General features: G+C 46.6%; 1 protein-coding gene across 6 annotated transcripts in view; it reads left to right on the top strand.

The window, feature by feature from the left end:
* LOC129817598 (unconventional myosin-VI-like) overlaps positions 1–14088 on the top strand; it is a 129747-nt gene that overhangs the window by 21716 nt on the left and 93943 nt on the right. For all 6 annotated transcript variants that reach the window (XM_055873017.1, XM_055873018.1, XM_055873014.1 and 3 more), the window contains exons 2-6: positions 2624–2744; positions 9802–9871; positions 10157–10230; positions 10968–11097; positions 12081–12186. In XM_055873017.1, the coding sequence (XP_055728992.1) occupies positions 2628–2744; positions 9802–9871; positions 10157–10230; positions 10968–11097; positions 12081–12186 (497 nt within the window). In that variant the 5' untranslated portion in view covers positions 2624–2627. The remainder of the gene's footprint in view (positions 1–2623; positions 2745–9801; positions 9872–10156; positions 10231–10967; positions 11098–12080; positions 12187–14088) is intronic.

Below are 14088 nucleotides of genomic sequence, written 5' to 3'. Positions count from 1 at the left end.
CATCAGGCCAGGTAGTTCTGAGCCATGGTCCCAGGGCTCAGGTTCTTCGGGAGGGAGAGAATTAGAGGAAGCATACTTAAATTCACACAGGACACCTGATAAGACAGGAGAAATACTCCAGATATAACAGACTGACCCTAATCCCCGACACAAACTATTGCAGGATAAATACTGGAGGCTGACACAGGAGGGGTCGGGAGATACTGTGGCCCCATCCAATGATACCCTCGGACAGGGCCAACTAGGCAGGATATAACCCCACCCACTTTGCCAAAGCACAGCCCCCACACCACTAGAGGGATATCTTCAACCACCAACTTAATACCCTGAGACAAGGCTGAGTATAGCCCACAAAGATCTTCCCCACGGCACGAACCCGAGGGGGGCGCCAAACCCGGACAGGAAGATCACGTCAGTGACTCAACCCACGCACCCATCCTAAGGACGGGGTGGAAGAGCACCAGTAAGCCAGTGACTCAGCCCCCGTAATAGGGTTAGGGGCAGAGAATCCCGGTGGAGAGAGGGGAACCGGCCAGGCAGTGACAGCAAGGGTGGTTCGTCGCTCCAGTGCCTTTCCGTTCACCTTCACACCTCTGGGCCAGACTAAACTCAGTCATAGGACCTACTGAAGAGATGAGTCTTCAATTTTTTTTTATTTTTTTTTTACCGTTATTTTACCAGGTAAGTTGACTGAGAACACGTTCTCATTTGCAGCAACGACCTGGGGAATAGTTACAGGGGAGAGGAGGGGGATGAATGAGCCAATTGTAAACTGGGGATTATTAGGTGACCATGATGGTTTGAGGGCCAGATTGGGAATTTAGCCAGGACACCGGGGTTAACACCCCTACTCTTACGATAAGTGCCATGGGATCTTTAATGACCTCAGAGAGTCAGGACACCCGTTTAACATCCCATCCGAAAGACGGCACCCTACACAGGGCAGTGTCCCCAATCACTGCCCTGGGGCATTGGGATATTTTTTAGACCAGAGGAAAGAGTGCCTCCTACTGGCCCTCCAACACCACTTCCAGCAGCATCCGGTCTCCCATCCAGGGACTGACCAGGACCAACCCTGCTTAGCTTCAGAAGCAAGCCAGCAGTGGTATGCAGGGTGGTATGCTGCTGGCAATAAAGACTTAAAGGTTGAGACCGAGTTTGCGTCTCTCACATGGATCGGCAGACCATTCCATAAATATGGAGGTCTATAGGAGAAAGCCCTGCCTCCAGCTGTTTGCTTATAAATTCTAGGGACAGTAAGGAGGCCTGCGTCTCGTAACCGTAGTGTATGTTTAGCTATGTACGGCAGTACGACCAAATCGGAGAGATGGGTAGGAGCAAGCCCATGTCATAGGTTAGCAGTAAAACCTTGAAATCCGCCCTAGCCTTAATAGGAAGCCAATGTAGAGGCTAGCACTGGAGTAATATGATCAAATGTTGGTCAACAGACCCCTATCTGGAACAAACTCTGAATTGGAGAAACTTAAATGTGGGCATCCGGCTCCAGTGTGCCGCTAATGTTACGGCTGAGAATTGCCAGGCTCCTTAAGATACGATATTATCCCGATACTTAGTTGCCAATACGATATGTATTGCGATTTGATACTGCGATTTATATTACGATTTAATGTTCCTAACATATTGCTCACTATATGTCTGCTGCAGAGAAACAAGAGAGCATGAGAAAGCTAGTTTTGATCAGTGAGGGAAATAAAAGTGCTGAAATCCTGTTGGCTCACTATTTAAAAAGAAGATGGAGAACAAGCTATAGGATGGACAATTAGCAGAGTTTTGGTGCAGGTACAGCTGACTAGGGCTTTCTTACGGTATCAAGCAAGAACAAAATATTGTTTCGTGCTAGGGCAAAACAACTAAACATGCTTCCCTTGGGGTCCCCAGGACCGAGTTTGGGAAACGCTGCTCTATGGGGTCTTACGTCAGAGTTGTTTTGGCCCAGACTTAGGCCTACACATTGAAGTAGTTTGTGGCCTGTCTGATATCCCTTTAGGCTATGTGTTTTTTATGTATCACAACACAACAGCCTGGGGTGTCCGCCGATTTCCCTGAGGGGTTGTTAGGCTGCTCATTCTACTGTATTGTAATCTCACCACAGTAACAGGATCAGCTGGTGGTTGGACTCAACAACATGATTATTGGAGACTTGGCCACAGCAAGGCCCAGGAGAATGTGTTTAACCTGAATCTGCTGGTGTGCTGCTCATCTGCTTAGGGTAGGCTACAAATACTCTACAATTAGTGTGCACCCCAAATGCCCTGGGCAAAAGTAGTTCACTATAAAGGGAATAGGGTGCCATTTGGGTATACGTCTAGTGCCAGTGAAATTAATCAAACACCCTGAAAATAGGATTTAGAAATATAGGCTATTCAATTTTAAAGCATACTGGGAGTGAGTATTAACCATTCCGTACACAGTTCTGCTTGATCTATTGTCTTCATATGTGTAGTGCTAGCCTGTACATTTTGTAATAACTTTGTAGGCTAATTGCCCTTTGGGGATAAAGGATTTTTTGTTGTTGTGTGAATTAAATGTGATAACTGTTTGATGGCTTTAGGAAAGGAACCAGCCTCTAATGGCCCTCTGTGTCTGTCCTCTTGTCTTGTAGTGTCATGGAGGATGGGAAGCCGGTGTGGGCGCCCCACCCAGGAGATGGGTTCCAGCTGGGGACCATAGTGGACATAGGAGCAGACAGCTTGACCATTGAGCCGCTGAAACAGGGGAACAAGGTGGGTGATCACACACGCATGTTCAAAAACAGACGTCCATGATCACTGTAATATTTTCCACCCAGAGAATTTTTTTTTAATTTTTAATTTTTATTTTTATTTTTTTAGGGGTGGATCAGCTTAATATTGCGGAAAGAATGTTGCTTCCAATGTAATTGTCTGCATCATTTCCAATCCCCCATATTTTTGGGGGTAAATATATATATCCATTCACGTATGCATACATATACACATATATACATACACATACCTACATAGACATACATACTTTTTTTTAAAGAGTATACCTTTATTATTATTCCCCGCAAACCCTAACACCGATCCCGCAATTGGAGTAAACTGATAAACATTTCTGTTTTTACCTTCAATTTTACCTTCAAAATCTTATACACATTTTACAGACACAGTCTACCCAGAGAATTGACGTAATGGTGTGGAGGCCGCCAGTGAAACATCTACTTTAAAAACTGCAAGAGGCAGTTTCTAGATGGTACCCTATAGATCAAGGGGGCTCAACTCTTACCCTACGAAGTCCGGAACCTGATGTTTTTCTGTTCTACCTAATAATTAATTCCAATCTAAATCAGTCCTTGATTAGAGGGGGAACAATGAAAAAAAGCAGTGGAACTGGTTTTGTTTGAGAAACAGATGCTCACAAGCTCTCAACTGGCAGCTTCATTAAATAGTACCCGCAAAACACCAGTCTCAACAGTGAAGAGGCGACCCCGATACTGGCCTTCTAGGCAGAGTTGCAAAGAAAAAGCCATATCTCAGACTGGACAATAAAAAGAAAAGATTAAGATGGGCAAAAGAACACAGACACTGGACAGAGGAACTCCAGCATCCCAGAATGCCAGCATCCCAGAGTCGCCTCTTCACTGTTGACGTTGAGACTGGTGTTTTGCGGATACTATTTAATGAAGCTGCCAGTTGAGGACTTGTAAAGCGTCTGTTTCTCAAACTAGACACTAATGTACTTGTCCTCTTGCTCAATTGTGCACAGGGGCCTCCCACTCTTTCTATTCTGGTTAGTGCCAGTTTGTGCTGTTCTGTGATGGGAGTAGTACACAGCATTGTACAAGATCTTCAGTTTCTTGGCAATTTCTCGTATGGAATAGCCTTCATTTCTCAGAACAAGAATAGACTGACGAGTTTCAGAAGGAAGGTCTTTGTTTCTGGCCATTTTGAGCTTGTAATCGAACCCACAAATGCTGATGCTCCAGACACTCAACTAGTCTAAAGAAGGCCAGTTTTATTGCTTCTTTATACAGAACAACCGTTTTCAGCTTTGTTAACATAATTGCAAAAGGGTTTTCTAATGATCAATTAGCCTTTTTAAAGTGATAAACTTGGATTAGCTAACAATGTGCCATTCGAACACTGGAGTGATGGTTGCTGATAATGGGCCTCTGTACGCCTATGTAGATATTCCATTTAAAAAATCAGCCGTTTCCAGCTACAATAGTCATTTACAACATTAACAACTGTATTTGATCAATTCTATGTTCTTTTAATGGACAAAAAAATGTGCTTTTCTTTAAAAAACAAGGACCTTTCTAACTGAGCCCAAACTTTTGAACTGTAGTTTCAGTATTCAGAGACTCGTAATTAAGCTCAGGTGCATCCTGTTACCATTGATCATCCTTGAGATGTTTCTACAACTTGATTGGGGTTCACCTGTGGTAAATTCAATTGATTCGACATGATTTGGAAAGGCACACGCCTGTCTATATAAGCTCCCACAGTTGACAGTGCATGTCAGAGCAAAAATCAAGCCATGAGGTCGAGGGAATTGTCCGTAGAGCTCCGACACAGGATTGTGTCGAGACACAGATCTGGGGAAGGGTACCAAAACATGTCTGCAGCATTGAAGGTCCCCAAGAACACAGTGGCCTCCATTCATAAATGGAAGAAGTTTGTAACAACCAAGAGCTGGTGGTCGGGGGAGAAGGGCCTTGGTCATGGAGGTGACCAAGTACCCGATGGTCACTCTGACAGAGCTGTAGAGTTCCTCTGTTGAGATGGGGAGAATCTTCCAGAAGGAGAACAATTTCTGCAGCACTCCACCAATCAGGCCTTTATGGTAGAGTGGCCAGACAGAAGCCACTTCTCAGTAAAAGGCACATGACAGCCCACTTGGAGTTTGCCAAAAGGCACCTAGAAGCCAGAAGCCACTCTCCTAAAGACTCTCAGACCATGAGAAACAATATTCTCTGGTCTGATGAAACCAAGATTGAACTATTTGGCCTGAATGCCAAGCGTCACGTCTGGAGGAAACCTAGCATCATCTCTACGGTGAAGCGTGGTGGTGGCAGCATCATGCTGTGGGGATGTTTTTCAGTGACAGGGACAATAGTCAGGATCGAGGCAAAGATAAACGGAGCATAGAGAGATCCTTGATGAAAACCTGCTCCAGAGCGCTCCGTACCTCAGACTGGGGCGAAGGTTAACCTTCCAACTGGACAACGACCCTAAGCATACAGTCAAGACAACGCAGGAGTGGCTTCGGGACAAGTCATTGAATGTCTGAGTGGCCCAGCCAGAGCCCGAACTTGAACCCGATCGAACATCTCTGGAGAGATCTGAAAATATCTGTGCAGCAAAGCTCCCCATCCAATCTGATAGAGCTTAAGAGGATATGCAGAGAAGAACGGGAGAAACTCCCCAAATACAGGTGTGCCAAGCTTGTAGCGTCATACCTAAGAATACTTGAGGCTGTAATCGCTGCCAAAGGCGCTTCAACAAAGTACTGAGTAAAGGGTCTGAATACTTATGTAAATGTGACTTTTCTGTTTTTTATTTATTATACATTTGCAAAATTTTCTAAAAACGTGTTTTTGCTTTGTCAGTATAGGGTATTGTGTGTAGATTGATTTCCCCCATGAATTTAATCCATTTTAGAATAAGGCTGTAATGTAACAAAATGTGGAAAAAGTCAAGCGGTCTGAAAACTTTCCGAATGCACTGTATATAATTTGTTTCTATTATTTGTTATTTGCAAACTTCTCCATGAAATGAGCAGCAACAGTACAGAACCATCGCTAGACCGGCACATTCCTTACTCACTAGGTGCGCAATTAAAGGGCCAGATGCACAATTAAAGTGAATTACACAAAAAAATCTAAATGTGTTAGTTTTCTTCAAGACCTAAAAATAATTGTATTCTGATATGATTTAAGCATTAACATGGACTCAGAACATCTAATTAGTTTTTTCTTTGTGAACAATTAAGAGTGGAAAAACTAAAACAAATCTAAACCCAGGAAAATAAAACAAAACATAATTTAGGAAAATATTAAACATATCATTTTTAGGGGGGGGGGGGGATCCCATTTTATAGGTCCCCCTTAGAGTTGTTTGTCAATATACTTGGTAAAAGAATGCTTATAGACTACTTTCTCTTGTACAATAAGTACCCAGGGGGAGAGAAGAGAAGAATGTGCCTATTTGAAAGCTAGAAAAAAAAATTGTAGCTTGGCGACGTGTTTAATTTGTTTGAAGTAGCTCTCATTCTAGAAAAGCTACAGCGGGCCCCCTATACGTGATACCCGACAGAGGGCCCCCTATACGTGATACCCGACAGAGGGCCCCCTATACGTGATACCCGACAGAGGGCCCCCTATACGTGATACCCGACAGAGGGCACCCTATACGTGATACCCGACAGAGGGTAACTTCCGACACTGGTACAAAATGAAGCCCCAGTGTCTGAGATCAGGTAGGCTTTCCCATAGAAGCCACCAGTCACTGCTAATTCACTTCTTCACTAGGCTAGATCATGTGTTACACTCTGTGCAAAGTTTTTGATGTTAGCCAAACCCAGTTTCTATGGTAACTCATGCTTCCTTGTGTGGCTCTGTCATCAGCTGAACGTCCTCCTCAAACAATCTGTTCACTTAGTGTGTTTACATCCGGACCATAAAGCATGGGACTCAAATCCTTTATTATGAAGGAAGCTGTGTGCGCGTAACGGATGTGTCCATTCTCCGGCCGTTATGGCCAGTTCTGGGCCTTAACACGAAGTCTGAGGGGCACAATGTGTGTTCTGTCCGGTGGCAGCCAGTTTGTGCCAGTGTACGGTGAGCTCCCTTGTCACCCGACCCGCTCAGAGCAGCAACGGCGTACGCAGCCTGGCAGACCCTTGTAGGGGGACTTCAGGAGAGAGGAGTTGCTCAGTGCATGACACCACGTCACACTCACAGCTTTAGCCACAATGGCGGACTCTGTGGCCCATAGCATTAGGTAATGTTTTCCTGACTGGGTCTGCGTCCCCAATGGCACCCTATTCCCTATACAGTACACTACTTTAGACCGGAGCCCTGTGAGTCCTGGTTGAAAATATTGCACTATAAAGGGAATAGGGTGCCATTTGGGACGCTGACAGTTTCTGGACTGTTTCACTCTGCCTTGGTGTCGGTGAAAGAGCAAGAGACCGAGGGGGTAGGGACGTGTTCAAATTCAGGGGGCATTGCGTCATCCCCTTCCTTCTCTCCCTCTCCCGCTCCTCTAAACTTCAGTCTCCTCACGTGGCTCAGTGCTATAAAATCCTGCCAGTCTGGGCCCATTGCAGGAAAGAATGAACTGACTGTATGTCACCTTGGCTTCTTCAACCTTGGAGATTTTAAATCCCTCTTGCTGTGCTTCTTTATTTGGAGAGACTAAGGCCGCATCCCAAATAGCAACCTATTCCCTATATAGTGCAATACTTTCAAAGTAGTGCTCTACATATGGAATAGGGTGATGGACTAGACTGCCATTTGAGACACGGACTAAATTGCTGGCCCAGCAGAGGCCAACCGGGAACTATGGCCCACAGGAGGGAGCTGAGTCCAACCGGGTCCCATGGCCCACAGGAGGAGGGAGCTGAGGCCGACCGGGCTCCATGGCCCACAGGAGGAAGCTGAGAGCAAACGACAGGGCCCCATGGCCCACAGGAGGAGGGAGCTGAGAGCAAACGACAGGGCCCCATGGCCTACAGGAGGGAGGTGAGAGCAAACGACAGGGCCCCATGGCCCACAGGAGGAGGGAGCTGAGAGCAAACGACAGGGCCCCATGGCCTACAGGAGGGAGGTGAGAGCAAATGACAGGGCCCCATGGCCCACAGGAGGAGGGAGCTGAGAGCAAACGACAGGGCCCCATGGCCCACAGGAGGGAGCTGAGAGCAAACGACAGGGCCCCATGGCCCACAGGAGGGAGCTGGCCCACATGAGGGAGCTGGGGCCAACAGTGCCCCAAGGCCCACAGGAGAGAGCTGGGGCCAACAGTGCCCCAAGGCCCACAGGAGGGAGCTGGGGCCAACAGTGCCCCAAGGCCCACAGGAGGGAGCTGAGACCAACAGTGCCCCAAGGCCCACAGGAGGGAGCAGGCTCTGGCTGACTGCATCCCATATGGCACCCTATTCCCTACATAGTGCATTACTTTTGACCACTGCCCTATGTAGGGAATAGGGTGCCTTTTGGGATGTATCCACTGTGTCTTATGTCAACCCATTTGTGTTCCCCACACAAACTTCACAAAAATTTGTTAAACATGTTAATTTTTCCCTAGTGTAATGTCTGAATCACTTGTGGAGTGGTAAGGTAAAATGGCAGAAGGCTTTTAGCTGGTGTTGTGTTATAGGGGCTGGCCAGGAGAATGTATCCATGCAGAAGGAGAATGGAGCAGCCAGCGAGCTTTCACTAACTTTGGTTAGCCTAGTAGTGCAGAAGAGAACTTACTGTATGTTTGTTCATAATTCTATGAACATGGAGGTATATCCCGTAAATGCTTTAATAAAAATCCCTTTACATTGGATTAGCTAACTTTGAAAATATTGGGATAGACTATGCATTTCTTTGTAGCTAGGATTTAGCTGCCCCCCTTAGTTTGGACTTTTAACACAGTTTGTTTTTGTGACAAATCAGAAGCATGTGACCGTGTTTTCTTTCAAGCTCCCTGGGACTTAATGGAGAGTGGAGAGGGAGGGAGGTGTTGGTGGAGAGGGAGGGGTGGGTGGGTGGGTGGGGAGGGAGGGAGGGGTGGGTGGGGAGGGAGGGAGGGAGGGGTGGGTGGGGAGGGAGGGAGTGAGGGGTGGGTGGGTAGGGAGGGAGTGAGTGAGAGAGGGGTGGAGAGGGAGGGAGTGAGGGGTGGGTAGGGAGTGAGTGAGGGGTGGGTAGGGAGGGATGGATGGATGGATGGAGGTAGGGAGGGAGGGAGGGGTGGGTGGGTAGGGAGTGAGGTGTGGGTGGGTAGGGAGGGAGTGAGTGAGGGAGGGGTGTGTAGGGAGGGAGGGAGGGGTGGGTGGGTAGAGAGGGAGGGAGGGAGGGGTGGGTGGGTGGGTAGGGAGGGAGGGGTGGGTAGAGAGAAGGGAGGGGTGAAGAGAGAGGGAGAAGGGAGGGGTAGAGAGAGAGGGAGGGGTGGAGAGAGAGAGAGAGGGAGAAGGGAGGGGTGGAGAGAGAGGGAGGGACTAGTAAATCTCATCAGAGACTAACCCTTTGGTGTTCTATCACACACTGAGTCACGCTAACTTGAAATCGCAATGTGCTTTGAGATGCTTTTAGGATTCTGAAATAACCCAGTGTTCACCAGATGTGTTTACCCTAAACATGCGTGCTATGAGTAACAAACACACACACCCTACTAATGCCAGACTAGCTCCAGCCTCACAGCACTTGTCTAGCTGTATTGTTTTTCCTGGGCCATGCATGTGTGCTGATAACTCTAGTGAATATGGCACGGTGGCTGTACTCTGCAGTGGAGGTTCTGACTAACGACCATGGGCTGGAAGAGCTTGCAGCCAGCCAACACCGCACCTCCAAATAATGAATTGTCCCCTGATTTGTCACTTACTGCTGCGTACGCCAGGCCCTCATCCTGCTGTTGGCTCTGTTTGATTGAAGCAATGGCATCTGAATGGCAGCTTTCTCTCTCCTTTGGGTATTGTTTAGTGTTCTAAGCCATGTGAACTTGATGTAGTTGCCCACTCTTCAACAAAGAGAACAGCCTAGTGTCAGCATAGTGGCATGCTAATAGTACAAAAGACTAGTTGATCACTGTCACCTCCATCTTGTTTTTTCAGAGCTTTACGGCCCAGATCAACCAAGTGTTTCCGGCTGAGGATGATGTCAACAAACATGTGGAAGACAACTGTGAGTTTGTTTTACCAAAAGTCTTCAGTCTCCACAAGGTTTTTGTTTCTCACCATCTCATAAAGCTACCCTAACTGACACCTAAGTGTTTTTACAGCACTATATGAAGTTATGAACACAATTACAACCCTGAAACTGTTGCCCAATGCAAATGATTCCCCTGAGGATTAAGGAATGTCATTTTGTGCCATTATGTTCTTATGTGTTTCTCATTTTTATCCATCCTCTTCTTTTGACAGTTGTGATTAGTCTGGCTTAATTTACTTCAGATCTGTTGTTTTTCAGGTTCTTTAATGTACTTGAATGAAGCCACTCTCTTGAACAACGTCCGTGTGCGGTATAGTAAAGACAGAATTTATGTAAGTACTTTATAACAGACATAGCTATATCCTGCTGTCTGCCTCATCAATCTGGTTTAATCAGCGGTGCGCCATGGTGAACAGGCCACAGGTTGAACCAGCACAGGTGAGTTCAATAGAACACCCACTCATTATCATGCTAAAGCCCTGTCACTTCGGTCTCTCTGTGCCTACTGTACTGTATGTGTTGTGGTGGGTCCCCTCCCTCCCTGCTTCCCAGTGTGACAGGTGTGATGGGCTTGTCATTGTCACTCAGGGCTGCCTGTCAGGTGTTTGCTGGGAGGGAGGCCAGTTACAGTGGCACACACACAGCTAGCTCTTGTCGTCACTCTCCCTGCTGGCCCCTGTGTCCACTCCAGGCTCAGGTGACCTCTATAATCAGCCAGGGAGCAGAACAGAGCCAGGGAGTGCTATCCTGTTCCCCACTGAACTTAATTAGGTCCTCTGATATGACGGGGGAGGCAGGGGGACGTGAAGGCCAGCAGGTGCGGCGAGGAGACCGGTGGGACACGTTTTCCAACAGGTGGCATCTAGTGGTTGCAGTGAGAAACTGCCTGCTTTGTCCTATGAAGTGACAATTCCTTTTAGCAGTGATGGGATTCAAGTGTTTTCTTAGGTCACTGAGAAAAAACTGGGTGTCATATCAACACAAGTGTACGCTAGTACAGCATCTTGCTAAAAACAGATTCCTATATGTGTACTAGAGTATTTCTGACTTGTCTTTGTTTTTCTCCCAGACGTTTGTAGCTAATATCCTGATAGCAGTGAACCCCTACTATGACATCCCAAAGCTCTATATTCCAGAGACCATTAAACAGTACCATGGGAGGTCCCTGGGCACCCTTCCGCCCCACGTCTACGCTATTGGTGAGAACTGGGAAGGAAGATTCCAAATGGCACCCTATTCCCGTATAGTGCATTACTTTTGATCGGAGCTCTATGGGCACTATATAGGTCAAAAGTAGTGTGCTATGTAGGGAATAGGGTGCCATTTGGGACTTAGACACAAAGTCCCTGACACTTTTGGGCTGACAATGTGTTACGTTTTCACATCTGTCCACCAGAGGGCAGTCTATAGTCATTTTCACAGTATTCTCAGTCTTTGCTTACCAGTGTGATTTAGCTACCTATTAACAGGGTTGGGGAGTAACGGATTACATGTAATCTGAGCCGTTACAGGTAAGGGATTACAAAAAAAACTAACTGTAATCCGTTATGTTACCAGCAAAAATATTGTAATCAGATTACAAATGCTTTTGAAAAAGTAGATAACTTCGACGATTACTTTTACATTCAGAAAGGATGTTTACAAAAAAATCTTTGACACTTCTCTGTTTTCTCAATGACATTCAAATCGGCATTGAAAAAAGGCACAAATGTGTTCCACCTGAGCGAGTGTGACCAGAGGTCAGAGACCCCTATGACGACACACCAAATGTGTTTGATGGATCGCAGGAATGGACTTTTGTAGGCTACAGTCCAAGCTATGTCTTTATAATTTTGGACAGGTAACTAGTAACTGTAACGGATTACATTTAGAAAGTAACCTACCCAACCCTGCCTATTAACAGTGAGCATTCATTGTGCAGTGTGACTTTGCTAATGCAAACATCATCTTGAGGATCTCATTCAGAGAAGTTGTATGTCACTGAGGTAAAGGGTAAACAATGAATACTGTCATCTAGCATGTGATTTAGAAGTACAAGGAGCGTTCATTGTACAGTTTGCATGTCTAATGCAACCATAGGCTTAATTTATGATCCCATTGAGATACATGTTGTATCACTGAGGAAAAGCAGAGGGGTAACAAACTGTAAACAACTGTCTGGATGTCTGTGTCTGTGTGTCAGCTGACAAGGCCTACAGGGACATGAGGGTGCTGAAGATAAGCCAGTCCATCATCGTGTCCGGGGAGTCTGGTGCCGGGAAGACTGAAAACACCAAGTTTGTCCTCCGGTAAAGTCATGACATTCCCTGTGAATCGTCAACACACAGGATGTGTCCCAAATGGCACCCTAATCCTTATGTAGTGCATTATTTAATTTTTTACCCGAGCTAGTCAAAAGTAGTACACTATATAAGGATTAGGACACAGACCCCGTCTGATCTGGCAGGCTGTTTCTAATGGTTCATGTAAAGTAAGCACACGGCTCAAAAAAATAAAGGGAACACTTAAACAACACAATGTAACTCCAAGTCAATCACACTTCTGTGAAATCAAACTGGCCACTTAGGAAGCAGCACTGATTGACAATAAATTTCACATGCTGTTGTGCAAATGGAATAGACAAAAGGTGGAAATTATAGGCAATTAGCAAGACACCCCCAATAAAGGAGTGGTTCTGCAGGTGGTGACCACAGACCACTTCTCAGTTCCTATGCTTCCTGGCTGATGTTTTGGTCACTTTTGAATGCTGGCGGTGCTTTCACTCTAGTGGTAGCATGAGACTGAGTCTACAACCCACACAAGTGGCTCAGGTAGTGCAGCTCATCCAGGATGGCACATCAATGCGAGCTGTGGCAAGAAGGTTTGCTGTGTCTGTCTGCGTAGTGTCCAGAGCATGGAGGCGCTACCAGGAGACAGGCCAGTACATCAGGAGACGTGGAGGAGGCCGTAGGAGGGCAACAACCCAGCAGCAGGACCGCTACCTCCGCCTTTGTGCAAGGAAGAGCAGGAGGAGCACTGCCAGAGCCCTGCAAAATGACCTCCAGCAGGCCACAAATGTGCATGTGTCTGCTCAAATGGTCAGAAACAGACTCCATGAGGGTGGTATGAGGGCCCGACGTCCACAGGTGGGGGTTGTGCTTACAGCCCGACACCGTGCAGGACGTTTGGCATTTGCCAGAGAACACCAAGATTGGCAAATTCGCCACTGGCGCCCTGTGCTCTTCACAGATGAAAGCAGGTTCACACGCACATGTGACAGACGTGACACAGTCTGGAGACGCCGTGGAGAACGTTCTGCTGCCTGCAACATCCTCCAGCATGACCGGTTTGGCGGTGGGTCAGTCATGGTGTGGGGTGGCATTTCTTTGGGGGGCCGCACAGCCCTCCATGTGCTCGCCAGAGGTAGCCTGACTGCCATTAGGTACCGAGATGAGATCCTCAGACCCCTTGTGAGACCATATGCTGGTGCGGTTGGCCCCGGGTTCCTCCTAATGCAAGACAATGCTAGACCTCATGTGGCTGGAGTGTGTCAGCAGTTCCTGCAAGAGGAAGGAATTGATGCTATGGACTGGCCCGCCCGTTCCCCAGACCTGAATCCAATTGAGCACATCTGGGACATCATGTCTCGCTCCATCCACCAACGCCACACTGCACCACAGACTGTCCAGAAGTTGGCGGATGCTTTAGTCCAGGTCTGGGAGGAGATCCCTCAGGAGACCATCCGCCACCTCATCAGGAGCATGCCCAGGCGTTGTAGGGAGGTCATACAGGCACATGGAGGCCTCACACACTACTGAGCCTCATTGTGACTTGTTTTAAGGACATTACATCAAAGTTGGATCAGCCTGTAGTGTGGTTTTCCACTTTAATTTTGAGTGTGACTCCAAATCCAGACCTCCATGGGTTGATAAATTTGATTTCCATTGATCATTTTTGTGTGATTTTGTTGTCAGCATATTCAACTATGTAAAGAAAAAAGTATTTAATAAGAATATTTCATTCATTCAGATCTAGCATGTGTTATTTTAGTGTTCCCTTTATTTTTTTGAGCAGTGTATATTCTGAGAGTATTCACATTTAAAGGGGAAGCTCACAAATATTTACCTGTAGACTTATTTTCACTATGGTCAGTTAGGATCACCACTTTATTTTAAGAATGTGAAATGTCAGGATAATAGTAGAGAAATGAT

This window comes from Salvelinus fontinalis, chromosome 20 (assembly GCF_029448725.1).
Source record: "Salvelinus fontinalis isolate EN_2023a chromosome 20, ASM2944872v1, whole genome shotgun sequence".
Lineage (NCBI taxonomy): Eukaryota > Metazoa > Chordata > Actinopteri > Salmoniformes > Salmonidae > Salvelinus > Salvelinus fontinalis.
This window is presented reverse-complemented; position numbering and strand designations above follow the sequence as displayed.